This window comes from Apis florea, unplaced genomic scaffold (assembly GCF_048593485.1).
Source record: "Apis florea isolate Af1SG1 unplaced genomic scaffold, ASM4859348v1 contig_2_pilon, whole genome shotgun sequence".
Taxonomy (NCBI): domain Eukaryota; kingdom Metazoa; phylum Arthropoda; class Insecta; order Hymenoptera; family Apidae; genus Apis; species Apis florea.
In genome coordinates, this window is record NW_028256688.1 from 184,805 (window position 1) to 210,771 (window position 25,967).

Consider the following 25,967-nt stretch of genomic DNA (forward strand, 5'->3'; position numbering starts at 1 on the left):
TTTAAATGCACGTAAAAGTTGATGCAAATGTGCATCATATAGTAACGTAAGGGATGAGCTCTTTTAAAGGTGAACCGTGTGTAGTAATCAAGACTTCAGAGGGAAAGTTTTTTAACTAAAAAAAAATTCAAAGAGAATATATACGGAGAGAATGCAAGAAATGTGAAGGATCGTAGAGAGAATTTACAACAGTTTTTTTTTTATTACAGTATGTGTCAATATGCACACACAAATATTAATATTATCATTAAAATATTGATATAAAAATATATTTATTCAATGTTATTTTAAAAATATTTAATCGAATAGCAAACGCAAAGTATTTGTCGTGCAACATAAATGGTTTCTCAGCCGACAACGAGGAATAACGAGTTGCGTAAGATGATTTAATATTTCATTCAACATGAGCATTATATTATACGATATTGTATTGTAAAGCATTTCGAATGATGCATCAATATGAATTATTACGACAATATATTATATAATAAATCTTTGGAAATCATAAAAATCAATTATACTATAATATATTGATTTTTGCATTAAACCATCATTACTTGAAAACATTAATTGATACGAGAGAAAAAAAAAAGAAAAGTGAATAAAAAGTACGAAAAAATTCTACAAAAGAAATGGAATTAATCAAATTTCTAAAAATCTCTGAAATTCCAAAAACGACCATCCTACCTTCAGCAATGTTGGGAGACTTATTCTCGTTCCAGCAGTCCGTCATCTGGCCATGATCCATCATTCCCACACACGTGGGTACGGTGAGTGTTTGCTCGCACGACTTGTTCGACGGTCTGTAACCGGGCAATTGTCCACCAGGTGGCAGTTCGGGGAACATGGCCGCCAGGAGGGACGTGATGGAGGTGTTCTGAGGATCGGCCTGTTGGCCAGGTAGCACCAACATCTGCGTGGATTTGGCACGTGGCAAGGGGACGACCGGTGTCGATCCAAGGGATGGATTTGGCGCGGAGCAGGCTTGCTGGCCGGAAGGAGGGAAAAGCGTGCTACTGGACGGCGCTGTCGACCTTTGCCTTCCTCTCGAAGGAACTGTCGCTGGCGGTGTGACATTTCGGCCTCCGCCTCTTTGTCTCGGGAACAATTGCGTGGACACCGATCGAGGAAGAGTCTTTGGCGAGGTTCTTGGTTGAACTGGGGCGATATCCGGGCCGAGTTGGTCCAAGGATTTGCTGTGCCTGGCAGGAAGCGTGGAGGGCGTGAGGGTCAGCCGGCCTTGGACAGATCCGATGTCCTGGGCCGCGCCTTCGCTCCTTGGCGACCAGATGCCCATGGATCGAGACTCCAGAATCGCTGCGATCCCGCAACTGCAGTCGTCTATACCGGGAACTGGGAGAAAGTTTCGATTTATGATTAATAATTGAGGACTAGTAATGGTAGGTAAAGGGGTAAGTTTAGGGATTGTGCAAGATGTGGTAGATTTTTAAAGATTTCGTTGATTGGTTTATTATACAGAATAATAGATTCAACATTAAAAATTAACTTTGGCACATTTTTAGTACCATTTTTAATACCAGTCACAGTTGTTACAATCGAAATAGTCAAAGAGAAGACTTTTTCTTTACTTTTACGAATAAAAATTGAATAATATTTCCAGAACAGCAACATCTTAAGTCTTAATTAATAAAAGATTTATTATTATTAGCGTTACGAATAATTTACGAATCGTCCGGCACAAAGATTGTGGCCATTTTTGGTACAATCGGATATCGAGCTCGTCTCTCTTTTCTCCACACACTTACCGCTGTTTCTATGCCTCTGTTTCATATCCACGTACTGATCCTCGAAGATCAAAGGCAGGGAATGAAGATCTCCGTCCAATTCCGGGCAATGCACTGGCAATGGAGGCAAAGAGGCGAGATATCGCGATCTTCGTGCAGCCTCGCTCACTGCCTGATACGACTGATAATTCGCGTCGTAACAACCCCACGCAGATGTCCTGGGATTCTCCAACACGAAGAAACCTTCCGCGAAACGTTTCACCTATTTGAAAACAACAATTTGAACACTCGGTTAATTAATACCTTTTCAAAATCATCGGTGTGATTTAATCGAAATCACAAAAAAAGTAAAGAAAAAAAAATATTTTATTCCAAATATTTTAACACAAAATTATTTTTATTGTGCTTATAAAATCACTAGATCGAAAAATTAAGAAAAATAGAATACAGAAAAATCATTACCCTCAATTGATGATGGATCCTCGCAAGGTGCTGATGAACGGCTTCACGTCCTGAGAACACTTCCAAAAAGTGTTGCCAGAGAACGATATTTTGTGCGCAGAGTTGAGCGATATCGGTTTCCTCCGTGTCCATCATCTGCAACTATATATATCGCGCAAATTTTTACCAAAGAAAGAATTCGAAAAGGGGCGGAAAAAAGGATGGATCCACGGGGAAAATGTCGGGGAGAACTGACCTTGGTAATTTCTTTGTGCGTGTTCTGAGCGAGCTCGAGCGCCCTTTGCTGGCAAGAAGGTAGCAACCGAGCTAAATCGGCCAAGTCGTTGAGCAAAGATTCCCTTGCGGCCAAAAGTAACCTGATTACTTCCTGTTGAACCAGTTTCGCATGTTGGATTCTCGTGGCCGAGCCGACGCATCTCGTCGTCGTTTCCTACAACGATTATGAAAATATCTCGTTCGATATATTTTTTTTTCTCCCTTCCCCCTCCCCTCTCCCCCCCCCCCCCCGTTTCTCACGAGCGTGTGTGTCACGACGAGTGAAATCGATTGGGATAGGTTGAATGAAGCCAAGCTCGTGTAAACTCACGATATTTCCTAACTGGGCATTGTTGTCTCCGTTCGTTGCAGACTGTTTAAATTGCAGCCACGGCTTCCCTCCACGCGGCGCGCTGCAAGCATATTAGCCAGTTAATTACGTACTCGCGATGTTAATTGAAACACAATCGAGCCAATGGCCGTCGGGCGGAATGGAATTTTTCGATTAAAGCGATTAAAGCGATTGGACGTGATTTAGGTTTTTCGTAATTCGGTTTTAACTTTTCGATCCTCCGTTCTTTTTTTAACAAATTTGATTTTCAATCGAATTGGAAAAAAAAAGGGGACGGTAATTGTGGAATTAAGTATTATCCTCGATGGGATCGAATAGAATAAATTTTTTCCACGCATTCTTCTTTTGATAATCGTTATTATACGTGAAGATAATTCGATTTTGTAACTTATTAAGATGATTGTAAATTTATTTTTTATTATTTTAAAAATAATTAATTTATCATTTATCTTTAATAATTTGACACGTGTCAATTAAGGAACTTGAGCCATCGCGTAGAAACCAAATTGAAATCAAATTCCATTTCGACGTTTTAAATTTTAAATTTCTCAGAAGGAGATTAGATTTTCGAGTGGTTTAAAAATGCAAGAATTTTAAAAATCGAGGGGAAAAAATGATTTAAAAATTCCCATGTATAATCGATAATCTCATCGATATTTTCGTTATAAGATATGCGCATATTACAAACTTACCAGCTCTGCACATAATGAAGTATGCTCTTCCTACGCATAACACAGAAACACGATCAAACGAGCATATAGACAGAGAGAGAGAAAAAAAATTTTCCATAATTAACAAACGTGTAAACAAGAACCGGAAGAGGATTTCAACTTGATACCGACTTGATGTAGGGTTGATGAAGGGCCACGAGGCAGGCATGGATCGTGATGGAGACTGCGGCAAGATGAAAGTAATCGAAGAGCACCGGCAAATGATAGTGAAGTCCTTTCGTGGGCGCGAAGTTCAGCTGCAACGCCCTACAAAGCGAAAAGCAAACGAAAAATCGTCAAATCTTCAAGATGGAACACGAAAGGCCAAGATTATCGATCTATTATTAGACCCGTGTGAAAAATCCGTGAATGAATATTTTATCTAATGAGAATGATATTATTGGATTTCATTATATATTTGTCACGATTTAACGATAATTGTGATAATTGGAAACGAGTATGGATTTATTAGAAGAGAAAAAAGGAGAAGAGCACATTCAGGATCGTTAAAGTTTTTCTAATAGATATAAGGATATAAATATAGAACAATTAAACCGAGCCATCATCGAATATTTTCAAAACAATCGTATCTCCGTTGGAACAAAAAGTTACATAAACATTAATATTTCACTTATCCAAGATGATAATAAAGAAGAATTTTACATCGAAAGAATCGTATTTCTGGATCTTAAGAATTATTTTTAACAGTTCAAAAATATTCCAATCAAGCCGATTATCGAGTGATGATACGTAGATGACGTATCTCTCCTACCTTTCCCTTCATTCTTACGTTACAAACTAAAACTCTCTCACGGTTCTTCCATAACGCGTGTAACAATCTCCCTTTCCAGAAACCGCAATCCGTTTTCCAAGCCTCGCTCTCGGCCAGGGACCAAGACGTTTCCTCACCTGGAGGACACGCAGGCCATGTTCCCAGGCTGCGTTGGCTCGCTGAACCATAGCTCGACGCCGAGATTGAAGTGGGTTCGGGAAAGCACCTCCTCGATCTTGTGACTGTGCACGAGCACGTGAGCCCGGAACAGGACCGAGGTGCCGAGTGTCACCTCCTCGTTTCTGTACAGGATCTGAAACCGCTTGCTCGTCCCTGGCGCCTCCAACGAGTCTGGCAACAACGATCGAATTTTTAAACGAATCTTCACCGATGCGTCAAAAGTTAACTTATTAAAAGTTTATCGCGTGTGATTTATGAATTTTTCGAGTTGTGCGTCTTATGATTACGCGAATTTTCGATCTTTGAATCAAATTGAATGTCAACTCGATATTTCTATTTTTCGAACGATAAATTAGTGTCTCGAGGGATGTTGAAGTATCGTCGCTTCAGAATTTTTTCATTTCTATCGAGTAAGATCTTTAATACTCTGGGGCTGGTTTTGTCTCGTTCGCACGTATCTACGAGAGGAACGGTCGAGTATGGTGTACAATGAGGCGCGATACAAACGATCGAGAGAACTTTCTAACGCTATCAAGTGTGGCTCGGTTTGAACTAGTTCGAAATTCTCGTTGTCTAACTCTCGGCGGGGCGAATTGAACCGGGTTTTCTGGTGACGCGAAAGTTTCCATCTCCGGGGGCGGATGCGAGAAAGTTCTTTGAATCGGTGGACACGCGTCGCCACGGGAAAGGGGTGGTAATTTGTGGAAACTCGGTTACCATTGATTGTTTGATTCTTACGAGAGTAGAAACGGATGATTGTTGGTTTTTGGGAAATATGGGTGGTGCGTGGGTGGTGTTGATGGAACGTAGTTTATTTGAACGAAATTCGAAATTAGAAAGGAAGTTTTTAATCGATCTTCTCGATTAAAAATTGAAAGTAAATTTTTCTGAAATAAAATAACGTTTGAATAATATTCTAAATTGCGAGTATTTTTTTTCTTGTAGCATATATAAAACGACGTCATCGAAGAATAATTTCTTGCTCGAATGAATTTTTATTCGTGCAGGTTACGAATGTGTGCTGTCTCGAAAAATTCTCCTTATCTCATGAATGTAAAGCAGTGCCATTTATTTTTGAGACTTATTCGTTGCAGAGTTTCTTCCAATAACGAATAACACTTCTAGATTTATTCGCGAGGAGGGATGATAAATAACTTTTCGCCAAAAATAAAAGTATTTCTTTTTTTTTTATTCATCATTCCAAACATTACATTTTTTCGCAGAAAAAAACCACATCCGCTTTTGTTCCAAAATGGAAATAGAAAAAATAGCCATTTTCTCTATTATTTTTCTCAAAACCCTCTAACGAATAAAAAAAAAAGTACTATTAAAAATTATTAAAAAACGACATTTATCATTTTCCCCTATTAAATTCAAGCAAAAATTACAGGATTTGAGAATCCATATGATCTCTAAAATTACTTCTCTCAAACCAAGCTATCCCCACCCTCCCCTTTCGATGGAAACGGAAAATTCAAAAGGGGTGTACTCACGGTTCCGCAGCTGGTTAACCTCCACCTTGACAGGCAGTTTCGGCGACACTCTGAGGGCGGTTCGTATCTGGTAATACCTGCGAAATTGGGAAATCGTCGATAATCCTGGGGAGTGGGCATAAGCCGTTGCAATTACGCGATCCAGCCGGCTACACGAAAATCACCTCCTCTCCCCTTCCAAGAAGAGGGAGGGGAGGATCCGCTTACCCACGCTGGAACAGGTCGACATTGTAGAACTTGCAGAGCTCGAGAGAGAACTCGAGTGTGGCCTGTAGATCGCTCATCTCGATCACGCCGCTCGCGACGCTCTCCACCCCTCTCCACCCTTCGTCCTTCCAATCCTCCTCCCCCCCCTTAATCGAACGAAGACCAGCTCCGCGCGTCGCGACGATTCACGAGGGATGAAGAACACTGTCGTTCAGGGTCTGGCCGAGGTCCCCGGCTCCTTCCTGCCATCCTGTCCCCACGTTTCAACGCACGAGGCACCCTGTCGAAGAAAGGGAAAGATCAAGGATCGGGAGCTCTCTTTTCTTTCCGAGCGGGGATCGATCAACGGGCATCGAACCGCCGCTCTCTTGGGACACGTTGAATCGCGTCCAAAAGGTGCTCGACTCGTTCAAAAGTGGAGAGAAACGTATATTGAAACGTGACTCTGGGTGGGGGTTAGTTGTTTTTTTTTTTTTTTCACCGCCCTGCCTTTTTATCGGCAAATGTATACGTTGTGCATCGTTGGGATTGCGATGCCGGGCTTTTGTCCAATGTGCTCTTAATCAAAAGAAAGCTTGGAGGATTTTGTGTTTTTTTTACGACGATTGGTACAAGTATTCGAATATTTGAGTATATATTAATAAGATTTATTAATTGTTGATTATTTAATGTACTTGTATGTTTAAGTTATATTGGACAGTTGATAATCATGAATAGTGTGAATTGATAAAACTTTAAATTCAAATATGATCAAATTATCTAGATTAATTACAAAAATATTTGAACATTGAGATTTCTAAAAATATATATATATATATAATGGATGTATAAAGAATAGAAATATGAATAAATGTAAAATATTGAAAAATTAATATACATATATGTAGAAATCTGACCATGGAACAATTCTTCAATTTCTCCAAATACTTTACCATTCATGAGAAAAATGCTGGTAATATTTAAACATCGTGTATAAGGTTTCTTTATTCACTCAGAAATCATCGAGTTTCTAATTATGCTTCGAAAGGGCGAGAGAACTTTCGTGTTTCTTCGCGGGGAACGAAAGAGAGAAAGAGAGAGAGAGAGAGAGAGAGAGAGAGAGAGAGAGAGAGAGAGGAAATTCCTCTGTTTGCTCTGGTTTCTCGGCTGGAAATGCCAACAGGAGGAACTTTGGCCCCGAAATTCGCAACGCTTTGCGATCGAGTCTCCCGGAAAAGAGGTTGTCCGGCCTTCGAGTGACTTCTAACTGTTGCGACGACTAAACGATTCGGGTTAAAGTGGATTTAATTAGAGACGAGTTCGAGAGTCAAGTGGAAATTAACGTCCATTTCGTTCCAAGGTGATTTAACGTGTTGTTTCCTTCTAACTTTTCGCCATCCCTGCATTCTACATTGTGACTTCGTTATGTAAATTTGAAATTGTTAAAACTATTGTTTCCCGGCAAATTTGGAGTCCATTTCGAAACAAGACGATAGGATTCTCGATTGATTTCGGTCGAAAGAAAAGTAATAGAAATACAACGAGAAAAAAATATATAGAATTATACATGCAGATAATGGAATACCTTTTTCATTATCTTTGATTATGCAGATATAGCGTACATGTATAAGGTTAATATCAGATACGTGAAATTATATCCGTATGAATTATGCAAATTCAGATTGAATCACATCAAATGTTAAATAAATATTCATAAAATAAATTTTAAATCCACGAATCCAGTTTGTTATCCTCGGAATGAAGAAGCAATATACTTGGTTTAAAATAGTTTAAAATCTTGTCGAGAAATAATAAAAATTCTTTTCATTTCGATAAATAATTTTTTCATTTCGAGATGGATACATAAACGTATCACTTAAAACTGCAATTAATTTCTCGATATAGGATGTGATTCGATGTAATAAAACAATTCGAAGCAATCATTCCAATAAATCCTCACCACATCCTATAGTATATATATATATATATATTTACATAATATCCATTAACAAAATTATCGAAAATGAAATTATTCAAACTATGTGCATAAATATTATAAAACTATTACATGACAATTCATTGTACTTTTTAATTTCATTCGATTCGAATCGAAAGGCATAATTTTCCCAATCTGATACATTTTATTTCTTTTCAGGAACGAGTAACGAGAACGAGAGTATCGAAGCTTGAAATAAAGCTGGAAATAGAGCTGGAGTGCAAGGCAATTAAATCGTTTCCTCGATTCGCAGTAAGGGATTAACCGGTAATCGCGTTTAATGTGTAAAAGGCAAACAAATGGAACGGGTCTTTTCGCCGTGCAATAATTAAAGGGTTGTTCATTTTGGCGACACCAAAGAGTCCCGAGTTGCAAAGGGAGGTAAATCCTACATAGAAACGTGAAGCTGGTTCGGGGTGCGTCGACGCCGGCAACACTTTGTCCAATTTCTCTTTCACGCTTCAACGTGATGCATACGGCGTGTCTTAAACGTTTGTGCAACGTGTGCAATTTGCATTTGGGAGGAGAAGGGTATGTTATGCAATTTCCGAAACTGGTGCCGAGATGATGGCTGATCAAAGTTTAAACCCGATACGACGCTCGTTTGACGGGTGGCTAGCTTGGTTGATGGTTTAAGCAGCGATAACCGATCCATATTGATCGAACGTCCATTTTATCTTAAGTGGTTCGATGCCTCGTGGATTGAGGAGAGAGTTTAGGTACAACTTAAAATGATTTATCGAACGTCGAGGAAACAGAATTTCCCCCGCTATCCGATTAAATAACGTAAGAAGCTTCTGGACTAGAGGCTCTAGTGGATGAAGCTTCTCTGAAGATCTCGTTTCTTTTTTTTTCTCTTTTTTTATCAGCAAAACTGAAAGCTTCGTTCGGAGATTTATTTCAGTTCGTATGCATAGAGAATTTATTTTTTTTAACGTTCTTTCAAATTAATTGTTTTTTCTTTAGTTGTACGAAAAAGAAATTCTCATTATTCACGTTTTATTAGATTGAGAATTTATGAATAATATGTTGAATATTTACGTGGACTCGATGCAAGATTGGAAATGATCTTTTGATTGTTTAAAGATTTTGTAGAAATTAAAGTAAATAGTGTAAGGAGTGGAGCAAACATGAATTTAGAAATACATTTACATGTCAATTAGAATGATCTATTGATCATTCGATATCTCAAGAACTTAGATAGGAGCCTTAATGGGTTATCAATCATTCTATTTCATGGACGTGAAATTGGATCTGATTTAATTTATGACGTATATCTATCTCAAAAGTGTGTAGATTTGTGAAGATCTGATTGTTATCAGTTAAATATTCTAAATATAAAATAGAATTAGACAAAAGAAATCAATTTATAATTATAAAGAAATAATTTCTTTTTAAATTGTGCATTTCCAATGATTCATTTCATCAAATCAGCCAAATTATCGTTGAAACTTTTGAATAATTAGAGAAACAAGGAGAAAATTAATCGTCAAAATAACTTTGCGATTTCTACGAAACTCCAAAAGGATTCAAATTCTAAACGATTTATCACGATTCAAATCTCTCAGAAATTTAACAATGGCGTACGATCAAAAAGGAAATTTAATCGCGAATTTCGTGAGAAAGATATCGAAATGAAAATCGCTCGAGCTGCCCTCGCTTGCGCTCCACTGTCAAGGACACGAAGGCCGCGTGCACGCTTCCTCGAGCGAAGATCAACGACCTGGCGTACGCACTAGGTGAGAGGGTGGAAAGGCCGAGGGTGGAAAAAGTGGCGGCACGCCGTGACAGACGGCAATGACTTCTCTTCTTGACTGCTCCCACGAATTAGCCTACCTTCTACCTTAATCTCATTTCGTCAATGTCAGTCGAAAGGTGAACACGTGAGAATCGATATAAATTATTCTGTCCCGAAATCAATTCTGAGTTAATTTTCGTTTGGCCTTATGAGAGAAAATATTTTTTATTTAACGAGTGTGTACTTCATAATTCAAAGTTTTCATCTCTGTGTCATCTTACATTACGATAGTATGAAATATAAAGAAGAAGAAGAACATTGAAGTTATATTGAAGAGGGTAAGAATCGATCTCATCGAAGCGATATTTTTTTAAAAATTGTTTTATACGCCTGTAAAAGCAACGAGAACTTTTTATTGGTTTCGATGACGACTTATTAATTAAGATAAGATTTATTGTGATAAATTATACATTAATTATACATATCTTAATTTGATTGATAGAAAAGGAATAATAAAGAAGGTCCCTTTCAATTCATTTTTCATTACAAAATCATCCATTCGTGTGATCCGTTTTTGAATAACCCTATATACGTTGTATTTTTCAGTTTTCCGCTCGATATCGTCGAAGTTGTTGATTGTAAGAGTAAGCCGATGGTTTTACAAGGGTGAAATTGATGGTGTTTAGTCGTCGAGGGTATGTCGCGTGAAGTTTGGAAAATTTCAGAAGGGCGTTTTGTTATTGTGGGGTGTAACGCAGAAGAGAGTAATGCTTTTGCCTCTTCCGGTTGAACGTGTGGGGTGAATGTTGATAGATTTATCACGCATAAGGGAATTGTTCTTTGCGTGGAAACGATATATTTTTACCTTGCCTGGGGAGATTATTTTCGTTTTGATGACATTGTACGTGGAAAGTTGTATTTTTAAGGAGAAGGGGTGTGAGAGATTCTAGATGCATTATTGTGAAGAGTTGCGGCGATTTTAACAATAATAAGAAAAAGGTAGGTATATAAATAGAAAGATGTTATTTTAGAAATAATTAGTATAATTAGTAAAAAAGAAAAAGAAAAAAGAAGATTTCAAAATTCATTAAAATTCACTCCAATTAGTTTTTTCCAATTTACATACTTGTGTAACTTGCTGATTAACATAGTTAAATAATTTCTGAATGAAAATTGTCATTTAATTCTAACTATCCAAATTGAAATTAAATTAAGATTTAACTTTAAATTACATAGTCAAAATTTTTACACTGGCATTCTTTTAATCATTTCGAACGACGATTCTCAAATAATATCGGCTGCTTTCGAGTGTCGAAAGAAATAATGAAAGAAAATTTAAATCCTTTCCCCCATTGAGCTCTCATTTTTATGCATACGACGAAGGAGAAAAGTGAATCGGAGAGATAGAATTATAAAAGCGTGGCAAGATATTCCGATCCGGACCAACTTTTCTAAGGGGTATTGTGTGTTCCTTCGCTCCCAGAAGGGTTGAAGGGTACAAGTCAGATGGCGGAAGTTTTCAAGAGAGTTCGAAAGCTTACCCGGATATGTCTTCTCCCATTCATTTTTTCCTCCGGTAAACGCAATTCGAAGTTTCGAAGAACAAACGCAAGGGTGGAGAAAGGGGAAGAGAAAGTTTCTTCAGCGATACTTTACGCTGGTACTTCCTCGCGACAGTTCTCGAGCCGTAAAAATTTATTTAGCCTCATTTCTGCCCTAGAACATTGAAAATTTTATCGACTGTGATATTATTAGAACGATCGAAATTCACTTCACTTCGAATTTATGCCGCTTAAATCGCTGCCCTTTTCTTTTATTATTTAATTTCGTTATACGTTTTAGAGGTAGATGTAATTGGAGAGGAAAAATTTCGAAATTGAAAATATTCGAACACTTCTTGGTGAAATTAACAAGATGAATTGTGCTATAAGAATAATTTTAAAAAGGGGATTTTTAAAAAGGATATAATGATTCTGAAGAAATTTCAATCTGCAATATTTAAATTACAGATATGTTTACTCGAATAACGAGAACATTAATTACAAACTCGATTATTTCATATTAATGAAAATATGATAAACGATTGCCATCGATTTAATTATTGTACCATTGTTATTACATTATCAATTTATTTAATGCTTTCAAGTATAATAGAAACGTATAATGATTCATCGATTCTGATATTGTTACCAGAAACTAATATTTATTTTTCCGGCATAAGCTACATTTCAATTTATTATCAGGTTTAAAATTATATCTCTGGGATATCTCATCGCGATCATTTCTCGGAAATGAGGCCGCGAGATTACGTTTTGCAAAAAATTTCTAAGGTTAGAAATTATCAGACAAATCTCATATTTAATAAATTTTCAAATTGAAATCAAAATTTATGAATTATAATATACTTATCTGAATTTACTTTTGCAATTCATTAGCACATCGTTTCGCGAATCAATCGAACAAAAATTCGTATTTCTCAGAATTAGAAATTAACCTTCTTCCATGGCCAGCATTTTATTTATTAAAAAAAAAAAATAAAAAAACGAGTGTACACAAAGTGTACTCGAGGGTTAATTAATCTATCCAATTCGAAACTCTTGTGAAGATAAACTTGATATTGATCATCACTCCGGAACACGTGATACCAACTTGGGGCGGAGACCTTTGCCACCGAGGAAAGCTTACGATCCTTGTATATTTTTTTACAGAGGATAGAGTGTCGTTTCGCGAGTTCCAGAATGGTTGGTCCCAAGTAATTTTAATCGGGAATGCTTTTTGCTCGTTTCGAACGATCGGCAATGGTATTTCTAGACGCGAGGCCGACGCACTGTGGCCCAGTTTAGAGGTGCTCGTCGTCTCTGCCCTACATCGGCCTTCTTGTATTTACGCGCGATACGATTCGAGGCCGTGAAAATTTTCTCCACACGCGAACGATTTCGTGTAAACGTAAAATAAAAAAAAAAGAAGAGAGAGATTGGAGATTCAGTTGAAGAGGAATTGGAGAGATTAATACGATACGAGATATTATAAAGATATGTAAAATTGATTATTTCATTTTGTTTAAGAAATTGTTTAAGAATTATTAATTTTCAAAAATAAGGGGGAATGTGGAAAATTGCAAGATTTATATTGATCGAACGTTTTGCACTGCACGTTGAATGCTATAAATATCCTTCAAATATTTCAGACTGTTTTTTTCAGATTCTAAAATCAATACTTTTAGTTTAAAATATAATATTGTATTTGCTTGTAAGGATTCTTAATGAGCTTTATCTGGTCGGTCAAATAATTTAGTTGTCTCAATGTTAAATGGGAAATGTATCTGTATATGTTATGTATGAGAGACACACACTTGGGAAATAACGTTGTTTCATACTTTGCTACTGTAAATGAAAGATAAATACGTGAAATATGAATCTAAATAAAATTAAATTTCGTTTTATAAGGAAAAAATTAAAATTATTATATACTGTGTATAATTTATAAATATAATACAAATAGAATGGAAAAGAATGAATCTATTTTTTCACAGGCAAAATTCCATTCAACGAATTTCATCTCAATTAGTTCCGTATTTTATCAGCATTTCTTTAAAAACTGTTCACAATTATGTTTCTCCTTTTTTTTTTTTCATGAAATTCATTTTATTTCATATATTATTTTCTATCTTTCCACTTCACTTCGCTTCCTTCACGTCATTCTCCATAATTTCATATTATTCTCCGTTTCATTTCATTCTATACAATCGTACTCCATAATCCATCTATCCGCATACAGACATATTAAAGTTTTGACACAAAAGAGTATATAAAACGTATAAAAATAAGAGGAAATATTTCACGTATTTTTGTTTTAAAAAAAATATTCCTTCGTTGCAATATATTATAACGAAAGATCGTAGTTTTAGAAAAATTTTGAATTTCGTATCAAAGTTGAAACGGAATTGGATCTAAATTCAGATTATGCAATGATTTATTGCGAGATAAGAATGCGAGATTTACGGTTAATAAAACTGTAAAGTGGCGTGAAATGTATTGCAATTTTAGACGATGTTATTCCCAATTGTACGTTTAAAAGTATGTCGTAAAGGAACGTTAAATGTGAACATTAATTATTCTCTTCCTATTCACCCATTTTCATAGTCAAAATCCAAAGACAGAGTCAAATAAATTATCGACAGTTTCTCATTAACATTTCAACATATTTTTACATCTATTTCATATTTATACGTGTTAATAAAATCGATCAATTATACTTGAACTTCGTATATAAAATATATTATTTTTCTAGAATAATTCGAAAAAAAATATTGTGTTAAAATTTGACAAAAATCATAAACTTTATTTTAAATGCTCGCAACGATTCATTTCTTTTTTTTTTTTTTGAAAATTAAAAAATTTCAAAAGCACCGAAATAAAAACGCATAAATAACAAATAATACTAATAAAAGAAATAATATATAAAGAATAAATAGTCAGATAAATAAATATTGGATACGATAGCCGGTATCTATTAAAATAACGTGAAAATAAATATTCCGAAAAATTGCGATGCATTTAAAAAGCACACGTGTTTCGTGTAGCAAAAAATGTGGTAAACTATAAATAAAACGAATAAATATCGAAAAAAAAAGATATTAAACACAAGATAGAAAAATATTATAATATTACACGTATAAATATTGGATCAATATGAAATTTTAAAAATAAAAAAACAAAATTATTCGAAAAAAATCCCTATAATATGATAAAAGAATCCACGATAATAATAAAAGAAAAACAACGATCGATAATCAAGGAAAACAAGGCAAAACTTTTGAAAACAAAATTTAATACAATAAGATGCATGGACCAATATATACAAATGAAACAAATAAATTCAAAACAAGATATACTAATAATAATAAAAATATTTAAAAATATCATAGGAAAATAAATAGTACAATTTTATTTTCAAAAATAAAATAGATATGTTTATAATACAAAGAAATAATCAAACTACAGTAACGATTTAATTTCAGGTCTTTCCTGGATCTGGTGGCTCTCGAAGCATGCACAGCTATCGATGCACAAGGCACAATGAGCTTGGAATAGCCACGATAACGGATTTCTACGATCTTTTTTATCGGCACGGACGTTTTCCTTGCAGCAGGAGGCCGAGTTAAATTAAGTATGAACGGCTATAAATAAATCTCACACGGTATTTTTCGATGCATCCGCTCTGGCGTGTGTTACGGGCGCACTCGAGCTGTTTTATGCACGTGTTTGCCGCGCGTTGAGAACCGTGAATACTGCAACTTCGAGGTTCTTGGCCCCTTGTCTCGAGTCAGACTCGAATTTTCTTCAAACTTGAAAGAGGACACCGAATATAAAGATGTGCAGATTCGAATTCGTGCTATATATATATACCCGATTCCAATCTTTAGAGATTTATTGCGATCAGTGGAACAAGTGTGCGAGTGTCTGGCGATGGCGAAGGAATATTAGAAGCGAAAGGAAAGAGGTAGCGGTTTTAATATTGCAAGTTGCTCGTCGAGTATCCGGTATAAAAAGATTGCAAAATATCGGTTTTCGGTTAACTAGAGCTGGTATTCGCAGAAGCAATCCGAGGAATGCGGTTATATCTGATATCTAGAGTTTTATCCGATGGATATAACGAGTAAATTTGTATCTTAGATGGAGAAGTGCTGAATTATAAGTTTTGTGATAGAAATTTTGTTTACAATGCCACTCGATATCTTTTATGCAAATTTAATTCTAGTGAATGCAAATCTATTATCGATTTTAGTTTAAGGTAAGTCAGATCGTTATTTTCAACCTATCCTCTTTCGAATATTTATAATGTTTTTGCATATTTCTTCCACAATATATTATCTGTTTTCTAGCCTTTTAATTCTTTCATTATTATCAGAATTTTATTATTTAAAAACAATAATAAAATTTATATAAATAGATTTTTAAGAAAAGAAAAAGAAAGAATTACGAAAATCGTCAGTAAAAACCACCCCGACGAATCAATTCCGACCATCCATCTATTTCATCCGTAGTCAGCCAATGACATCCGGTCGTCCAACTAGGGGGATGACAGTGGAACGGAAGTGTGGCGAGCAGAGAAAGGGGGAAGACGCGTCCAAACAGGGAAGATTGAAATTTCGTATCGATTAGCTTTTCGTTCCGGGGTGAATTTTCGTCTTGGATGGGGTCGTCGAGCCCCGACGATGCTCGATCTTCGTTTCTATTCAGGAGCCAGTCGTACGAGTTCTTGAAATACTTGCAATTCTGTGTCAAGCTAAGAGACGGTCAGAACTTTTGCTGCATACCTTCTTCGTTAGTTTTATCCGCATATTTCAGAATTTCATTTCCGTGAAGAAAGATTTTATGATTTTCATAGAACAACGTTTGCCATATTCGATAATTTATCGGATTTGAGAGATTGTTAGATATTATCTCGTTCAATTCTTTATTTTTCTCAGAGTTTCATATTTTATTAGCACTAAATATGTAGGTGTTACAATGGTGTGCAATTACTTTTTCTACAAACCATTGTATGCTTTCTAAGCTTTTTTCTTTCGTTTTGATTTTTCGTTTTATCGTGCATCAACAAAAATATCTATATAGATTGCACAATTTCAAAAAATTAAATTTCTGCCAACAACGAATATTCCATTTTAAATAAATAATTTTTTCAATTGCTTCCGTTCAAATATCTTAATTTAGAAAACAATTCCAGGGGGAAAAAAGGAAGGAAAATATCTTCACTGTCCGGTATAAATACCAATAATCTCTGCCATAAGGAATAAATGAATTCTCCTCCTTGAACCAACATCTTCTCAACATCCATATTCCTTTCGTTCAAAAAAAAAAAAAAAATTCTCGATTCGATCGAGAAACGCGAGATAACAGCCGATGATTAATTTAATACTCAACGTCTGTTCGCGGTTAAGAGGTTGCAATCAACCGAGGGTGAAAATACGATAATACATTTCCTATAATTTTCGCAATTTCACGAGTAACGATTCTATCATCCGGTCTCTCCCCCAACTATCCCTCTTCCTAGACGGTTAATAATGTAGAGAATATTTATGACCGAGCTCCGCACGGTTTACGATTGCATCGCCAGCTTTCAGAGCTTTTCTACCCATCTGCAATTCAACTTACGTAGTTCTATTTAAATACAGCACCCAACGGAATATCCGTCGCAAGCTCGATAACTCGCGTTATCGATTCCTTTATTATTTGATTAATCGTCTTTTTCTTTCTTTTCCCCTTTGTATTTCAAGATGATACATTTATTTGGCGGTATTTTAAAGGAAGGAAACTTGAGGAAAATTTGGAATAAAGTGACATTTCGAATCGATATCGATATTTTTGATTTGGCAAGAAAAAGGGAAAATAGATTTTTGAAATAGAATAAATATTTTTTCGAACGATACAGGATTTTGGAAATAAAAAATTTTTTCTTTATATCAATTAGTACAAACATTATTTTGAGACAAGTTTCTTAATGAAATAGGATACGATTCTTTAATAAATAAGATAAATGTCGAAACATATTATTCGAATTATTAAATATTATCATCGATTAAAGAAATCAAATATTTATTTGCGATTACCTGGTTCAAAAATCTATTTTCCCTAGCCATGTTCGAAAGTGAAACGATACGTAAAATTTCACGGATCTTTCCACTAGCAAAAAAGAACGCGCAGTGTTTGATGTTTGATTACAGTTTGAAGAAGACTTCATTTACGTGCGTTTGTGCCTCTGTTATTTGCGCTCGTGGGTGGACGCTCCAAGAGATATACGATTTTATAAAAAATTCTTTTTAACGGTCAATTTTCCCTTTACGAATCTTGTTATTGATGCGAAATTCTCGTTTCAGGTATTCCGTTTGTCGTCATTTCTGAATCCGTGGGAAGTGAAATTACGTGGGAAAAGACACGTTAATCTTCTAACTATTTATCTTTTATTTTTAGAAAGTTTAAATTATTCGCCATTTTATTTCGTCAGGAAATTTTTTTCTTTCCTTCTTTTTTCCTTTCCTTACCTTATTTATTATTAGCTTTAAAATATATTATTTTATGACAAGTTTTGATTTTATCAAAATTTAACGATAGATATGTATAATCTTATTATTACTGTGCTATTTTAAGAATTCCAATTGTAATTCCGTAAAAAAGAAAAATTCCTAATACCATTTCTCCATCAAAGTAATCAACAATTCCACAGAACACTCTCGTTCAATCCGTTCATTTTCCAATATTCAACCTCCCCTATTTTCACACCCTTTCCCGATAAACTATGCCGAAAACAATCCCTCTAAGGATCAAAGCAATCTTACTTTAAACAAAACGAACGTGGATAATATCGAGGAGGGGGGAAGTGCTGCAACCTCCGTGCGTGGTTCGAAGCAAAAATAAAACCATCCGATATCGGAGAAACGCGACACATCGAGGGATAGGATGGTGTAAAATTAACTACTTTCGACAACACGGAGGCGTCGATGTGCGGTCGTTCGCAGAAACGATTGTTGTCGATTGCATATCGGTAAAATACGCATAGATACGCTCTAAAGACTTTGTAAGACTTTTCCTCAACGGATTTTTCCTCCTTTCTCAGATCGTTACGTAATTTAAATGCTTCAATATTTACCATTTATTGATTAAATTTAGATTGGATTAATCAAATTAAATCGAATAGTGTGAATAATTGGTGGTTAAGAAATTCTAACGATATATTTCTCTTGTAAAATATTTCTCAAAAAATAGATTTGGCTCAATTACAAATAAGAAATTGTGTAAACGTGATTGTTTAAATTGTATCTAAATTTACGTATCGGATAAAAAAAGAAACGGTGCATTTCGAGGCATGGTACAATGCCGTTCGATGGTGAACGTCTTTGACCCTTCCGCGGGTCGTTTGCCCGAACTTTTAACCTCCGACCTTTGCCGGAAGAAGAACGCTCTCCCATTTAATCAGACACGTTTCGCCATTTTTTCTTCTTCCAACCATCCTCTCGGTAACAGTTTCGAAAACTCCGCTTTTCAAACGATGAATGTTCGGTTAGTCGAAAAAATTTTACTCTGAAACTTCCTCCTCTTCTTTTATTCTCTTCCCTTTCCACATCTTTCGGTTTTAATTTTACCCCTTAAAGGGTGCATTCTAATAATCTGGTGGGCACCACCCTTTTCACCACACATCAACTTACCTTTCAACTTACCGTGGTGAATTCACTTGGCCAAAGAAGGGATATAGGCGAACGTCTAAATTACCTTCGTTAGAAACACCGACACGTGTCCGCGTTTTAATAGCGTGGTCGTCGACTCGAGATTCGAGTAATTAATTCTAAGGTGGAAACGATGCGAGGATTTCGTGCCGCGACGAACCTTTTGATAAATCTTTCCCTTTCTTTTTTTTTCTTTTCTTTTTCTTAATTCTCCTTTTGCCAACTTATTAAAGTGACATTGCGTTTAAAATTACGGTGACGATTCTACTCGCCACACGTATACTTTTTTTCCATCACTGTTGATTGGAAAAGGATTGGTTGGAAAAGAAATTGTTCGTGAAAGAAAACTATTGAATTGTTTGCCTCGCGAAAGAATCTCTTTTTTTTTTTTCGAGTTGGCAACAATCACTTTGTATATCTTCCTCTCTTTTTCTTTCTTTCTTTCTTCCTTTTTTTTCCCTTCCTCCGTTTTCCTTCGCGATTCATCGATCCAGCTTGTAATCATTGTTCAAACTGCCTTCGCGAATGTTGCCAACAGCCCGTTTTATGAACCTTGTTTACATTCTGAGAGCATTAATATGGATCCATCTCGTCGTAGGGTATGAGAAGATCCCGATGAACGATTCAATCTACATTCGAGAGATTGTGTATACGACTCCCCCCTCTCTCCTCGATGTCGTGGTAACAACGTGGCCTCGTTGGAGATATGCGATTAAGGGATGGATGTGGGGATAATCGAGGGAAAATTCAATTTAAATTTCATTTAAATGGGACTCAGGGTTTGAATAATGGGATCGTTAATTGCCTATATATCCATAAGCACCTCTTTGTATCAATTTATCGATGATTAGCAACACGCTTTTCAGAGACAATGATTAAACCTCAATTATAGAAGAGCCAGGCTCGAGGTCTTGAACTAGTATCTGTACTTTTCATGGTGCATTCTCGTTTCATTTCGTTATAATTTAATGCAAGAGATGTTTGAATGTTATTTATACGATTTATTACGACGAAATTGAGTTTGTTTCGTAATTTTTTAGGTACTTAATAATTTTGTAATTAATTTCTTTATGATTATATAAGATGGAATAATTATTAAACTGCGAGTATTTATATAGAAAAATGAATATGATAGAAGAGGCACAAAAGAAAATTACATACATTATAATAAATTAAAGGGGGAAATTATTTAAGCCTCCTCCCCAATTGTCTCTAACACAATCAAAATCGACACGTTCCCCATGAAAGGCATGCATAACACCTCAGTTTCATAATTGTTCACTAATTATCATGAATTATCCGTGAAAATTCAAGAGGAGAGCAACGTTATATCGCACAAAATTGATAGAGTTGAAATTCAGGTGCAAAAAGGGGCCACTGCATACACACTGCCAAAAATTGGGTATTCCAAGTGCGAAGAGCCAAACTGTAATCAACAAACATCCACATTGGCCAAGCTTTCTCTAAAAAAGAGAGGAAAAAAAAAAAAACGTCTGCGGTTCATCAAACCGGCTCGAATTATCTTTTAAGCGGCTCATCGCTGTCCGCCGCTGGTTTCGACTCTTGGCAGGAGAAACGCGCGTATTTGGTCAGACGTCTAGACACTTCTATCCGGCGGAGGGGCGTCTGCAACGAGCGCATCTCCCCGAACGAAGGGAAAAGTTTATTTCTTATCTCGGGGCCTACGTCTCTCCCCGCGTCGAATCTCTCGCGACCGATTCCAATTCGTCGACTCTGCGCGACTCTCGATAAAGAAGAAGAGGAAGAAGAAGAAGGAGAAAATTCCACGCTCGTCGGAGGTGTGTTAGCAGAAAGAAGAGGAATATTATTCCGGGGAATACGAGGCACTTTTCGAGAATTATAGGAGATTCGATGTATTCGGGGAATATAGGGCGAGCAGGTTCGGTATTGTGGGTGGTCGTGAATTATTGATGGGATCGAGATGGAATCGCGTATGAGTTTCGAATTGTAGGAAAATTTTTGTGGAGGGAGAACTTCGCTGCGTCGTAATTAATTGATTTTCCTTTTTTTTTCTTATTCGGTGATATTTTCGAATAGAATATCTTTTCGTTTGTTGAAAATATTCGGTAACAGAGAAAAGTTGATGGAGAAAATTGCTATGATAAAAGAAATAACGTATTGAGATATACTTGAGACAATAAAGGTAAATTAATAAACATGGTTGTTTCAGGTATAATGTTCATTTAATGATCATCAATGGAGTATTAATCATTGCTTCTGATCTTTGGAACTATTGTACAATTTGTATCCGAGCAAGAAGCAAGATGATTACTTTTTATTTAAAAAAACAAATATATATAAAACAATACGGAATAAATATACAGAACTACGACAAAACGACCCGAAAAAAGAATCAAAATCGAGGCTCCCACTCCCTCCCAATCGAACGTTTCTCCGATTGCCGGTGCCAAGAACGACCCACTTCCACCCCCATCCCCTGCTCGATCAGCGTTTTCCGAATGTCACACTCAGAATTGCATCATCCCTCACACCCTCCCAATCCCGGAATGTCGCATTTTTTCACCCCATTCCCCACAATTCCCAACCATCCCTCTCACGCGCCACCCCCTAATTCCCAATACCGATTTCGTAAAAAGGGAAAAGAAAAAAAAAAAGAAATCGAAAATTCGCGGCGATGCAAATTTCCAAAACGACACGTATCTATGTATATGTGTGCAATCTCCGCGCATACGTATTTTTCACCCGTACAGACGCGTGCAATGAACCTGCGTGCACGGTTCAACAGACCACGTGAGAGAGAGAGAAAGAGAGAGAGAAAGGGTGAGCGCGAGCGCGCCTCGAGAAATTTCAAGCGTGATAAAGCGTTGTTTATTGCAACGCTTGTGCGCATTGAACACCACCTACTTACTACGTTGTTTCCACTACGAGCAAGAAGTGTATCGAGGCTATTGATAGTGATAACGACGTAGTGGATACTAACGTGGAGAGAGCTGGCCGAGCTTTTCGTTTTTCCGAAGCGATCGGCGGCCACGATAAAAAAGGGGGGATTGCGAGGTTGAACGTTGACGTTTTCTTTTTATCGTGGCCGCTAGATTATCTCGTTATTAATTATGGCAACGAATGTAAGGGGGAATGTAAGGTACGATAATTCGAGAATCTATTTGAAGTGTAGGTAAAAATAGCAACTTGTTTAAGATTTAAACAGAGGGAGTTTTTTTTTTTTTAATATAAATAATAGTAGTGAGTTGGGCCAGAAATAGTTATTTGAACGATAAGATTTTTATTTTGTTTTATTGTTAACGATAAAGTAACGCGTAATGGAAATGGAAGATAGATTATATATAGATCGATTCTGTTTAGTATTTAGATAAGTGTTATCTGATAACATTTAAAAATTTTTATTTCCAGAAGATCAAAACATTTTTTTGATTAGATTTGATAAAAAGATAGATTGAATATGATATTTAACAAGATTTAAAAGCGTAATTTTCGACCATTTGATAATTGAATTTTCTCTGAAAAAACACGTAAAGTCTGGGTTTACGTTTTATTCAACTACAGCGAATGTTTTGGAAGCATGGCTGTATGTGCCTGTTTCTAGCCAGAGTTAGCCTAAGTCCGAGGTGTTGAATATACGCATCAGAGTTGTAAGAGAACTCTGGTATGAAAGAAGCAGCGAGGTCAGGGTTTTGTGGGAGTGCCTTACAAGAGCTTTAGCGTGTTGCGAGTTTCCAGCTTAATTATTATGAGTCGAAGAGTAGAGAAGAGTGTATTTAATAAACAGATTTTTATATTTCGGTTGAAGCTCGAGCAAGGGTAACATGCTGTAAAGTGAGATTTTTATAATTACGACTGCTTATTCGATTTATAATGTTTTTGCAATAAGTATTGATTGATCGAGGATTTTTTCCATTTGTTCGAGAAATAAAAAGGAATAAGAGGATTAAGAATAATTAGACGACGAATCGTAATTTAATTTATCTTTGGAAGGGAATAGTTAATTTATATATTTATTAGAAGGAACTTTAAATGTCTTTCTTTCTCTATTTATAATTGTATAGCAAATTTTTCTCCAAATTCATGCATATTAATTTATTTGGTTATAAATTTTAAATTAAGATCGTTTGTCTGATATATATTAATACATTTAATACGATTTAATCCGATAGACATTCTCTCAAATTCAAAAATAATACTACAGTGTTATTACATATATCAACGATTATTTGAAAAATCTATTGATACGATAATTCTTTTTTTTGTTTTGTTTTCTTTTATTATATTTATTATTCATTATTGTATTCGGATTTTATTTCGATCCATGCGTTCCCATTATTTTCCATATTTATTTCTGGAATCTCTGTGAAATCATATTTATACTCTTGTATGTATAAATTTTTCAACGGAATTTAATTTTCCTAAAATTTTTCGATAATTATTTCGGTGGAAATTTTTAAAACGATAAAAATACCGATCGTAAAGAATGCACTTTGGCAAAGGATAATAATATATTTGATAAAAGAAGATATAACGAAAAAGAACAGATAAGTTAACCTAATAAATATACTCTCATAAAAAAGCTCTATTCTAAAAGAAACGTCATTTACTGCCAGCTAAGCATTCATTTGATCCCATTTCCTCTGCATACGGTGACAAATACTTCCGGCGTTCGAGGGTTAAATAAGCACTGCATGGAACATCAATCATTTGCGAATTCGTGTTGGCCTAATCTCGAACACAGGCTGTACCATAAATTATGCAGAGGATTTTCAGGGTGGAATTAACGATATCAAAACTGTTGTTGGCTAATATCACAAATATCATTGTGAATATTGATATTCACAAATGAACGATATATGATATAATAAATTAAAAACAGATATTTCGTTATCCGAACGATTTATCTGAATTGTACCACTTTCATTACACGTCTTATCGGGTATAATCTCTTCTCGTATTCCCTGTGCTCCCTTATGGAAGGGCAAATCTGGGTTCAGATATTAAATTGATAGCAGAAGATACTCTAATCCCATAGTCATAAAGTTCAGAATCGATTACCTGCCTAATAACGATACCCCTATTGTAAAATTATAAAGAGAAGTTTTCGTTATTTTATTATTCAACGAGAAGAACACGCAGAAATAGAATTTTAGATCTGGATCTGCATGTCAAACGTGATATTAAATTTAATAACAAGTTCAGTTTATACTCGTCCCCTTTCGCATTACGTAATCGAATTTTGTTCCCAATTTTCGATATTGCACGACATATTGATCGTGCAGCAAAGATGGAACAACATGTAATGCGTAACAGATGTAATCTAACTTTTCATACTCGATCGTAATTTCGCGTTCATTCAAATCGATAATAATACTTCCCCTTGTATTAACAAACACTCCACGCCTCCATTTCGTTCAGTTGTACACTTATACGCAATATTTATTTTCCATATTTATTCAAGTCAACAAAATATCTTTTCACGAAAATAAATTTAATTTTTCTTCACACGTTCATTTACATTTCCAACATTTTAAACGAATAATAATAATACTACTACTCAAATAAAAACGTTCGATTTCAGGTGAAACCATTCCGTGGACGTATCCAATACTTTATTCCGAGTAACAAAATATCTTTTCACGAGAATAAATTTAATTTTTCTTCACACGTTCATTTACATTTTACGTTAAACGAATAATAATAATAATAATACATACTAACCAAATAAAAACGTTCGATTTCAGGTGAAACCACCCTGGATCCAAGACTTTTGGATCCCCCTGTAACCCATTCCATCAGCCAGCGGATACCACGTGGACGACAGCCACGATTTCGATCGACGTTGTAGGCGCGCGTGTTGCTGCCTCGTTTCAAGAGGAATCGAGCTGGCCGAGGCAAGCATCCGAGGCACTCGTCGCCTAATCAACGGGATGAGACGAGCCAAGAATTGATCACGCATCTCTGGCTGGCATCGGTTGTGTAACATCCGTCTTGGATTATTCATCGAGATACACGTCAACCTTCGATCACGCATGGCAACATTTATTTTCTGATGTATTGTCAGCGCCGTGTGCGCGACAAGTTCACTGACCACTTCGCCTCGATCGAAGTGGAAAACGACCGTAGCCGCCTTCGATCTGCCCGCTAAGGTTTCAATTTGGATAAGAGGCGAGAGAAGACACGGTCGGATTTGTATTATATTGCATCGTGAAACGAGAATCCCGTGTAACGGATCGGCAGGAAATCGACACGCAATTATGGGTTAAGTCGTGTTGACGGATAAAGTTTTTATCCGGGTTTCAAAGAGGGGGAGCAAAACAATATTCGAGCGAGGGATTTGAAGGAAGTTGAAAAATGGAAACGAGATTTTTGAGTTGGGAAGAAGGAAAGTAGATTACTATAGATTATATATTTTTGAGACAAGACGAGTTATTGAGATAAGAAATAATTCAAAGTTGTATAAAAGTATCGATTCAAAGATTATAGAAATTGTTGTTAAGAATACATAAGTTGGAAAAGGAGGAAGAATTTTTTATAATATAAAATCAAGTTTATTATTAATGATGAAATCTTAAAATTCGATATATAATTACACGCTCCTAGAAGAAGAATTCTGAAAAAATTAAAAATCTATGAATATTTAGTGTATAATAATATTGCACTTTTGTTGTAATTTCAGAAACAGTTTGCACGATACCCTAATTAACCCATTCGGAGCCAGTGGACTGTTCAGTGCTTATCTAATCTAAACCATGACGCACCATATGCATCATGCAAAAACATTTGCATTCTAACAAAGAGAAAGTAAATCTTTAGGGATTAACTTGTCTTTTAATTAATCCTGCTATCAAATGCACTGTTCTTTTTTAATTG

General features: G+C 35.8%; 1 protein-coding gene and 2 long non-coding RNA genes across 8 annotated transcripts in view; 2 read left to right on the forward strand and 1 right to left on the reverse strand.

Moving 5' to 3' along the window:
• Nucleotides 1–25,967, reverse strand: part of LOC100867761 (protein FAM135A) — a 42,284-nt gene that overhangs the window by 8,314 nt on the left and 8,003 nt on the right. For 2 of the 6 annotated variants that reach the window (XM_012483528.3, XM_012483524.3), the window contains exons 2-11: nucleotides 6,177–6,456; nucleotides 5,970–6,046; nucleotides 4,434–4,647; nucleotides 3,657–3,791; nucleotides 3,507–3,536; nucleotides 2,794–2,875; nucleotides 2,443–2,637; nucleotides 2,208–2,348; nucleotides 1,767–2,007; nucleotides 688–1,353 (exon numbers count right to left, since the gene is read on the reverse strand). In XM_012483528.3, coding sequence (XP_012338982.2) covers nucleotides 688–1,353; nucleotides 1,767–2,007; nucleotides 2,208–2,348; nucleotides 2,443–2,637; nucleotides 2,794–2,875; nucleotides 3,507–3,536; nucleotides 3,657–3,791; nucleotides 4,434–4,647; nucleotides 5,970–6,046; nucleotides 6,177–6,253 — 1,858 coding nt within the window. In that variant the 5' untranslated portion in view covers nucleotides 6,254–6,456. Of the gene's footprint in view, nucleotides 1–687; nucleotides 1,354–1,766; nucleotides 2,008–2,207; nucleotides 2,349–2,442; nucleotides 2,638–2,793; nucleotides 2,876–3,506; nucleotides 3,537–3,656; nucleotides 3,792–4,337; nucleotides 4,648–5,969; nucleotides 6,047–6,176; nucleotides 6,457–25,967 lie in introns of those variants that run through there. The other 4 variants (XM_086907917.1, XM_012483527.3, XM_086907918.1 and 1 more) reach the window with 4 other exon arrangements.
• LOC147657665 (uncharacterized) lies at nucleotides 633–2,123 on the forward strand. The gene is made up of 3 exons (XR_015292001.1): nucleotides 633–770; nucleotides 829–1,400; nucleotides 1,814–2,123. It is a non-coding gene; the product is annotated as an uncharacterized LOC147657665 (long non-coding RNA).
• LOC147657666 (uncharacterized) lies at nucleotides 7,816–8,510 on the forward strand. The gene is made up of 2 exons (XR_015292003.1): nucleotides 7,816–8,236; nucleotides 8,311–8,510. It is a non-coding gene; the product is annotated as an uncharacterized LOC147657666 (long non-coding RNA).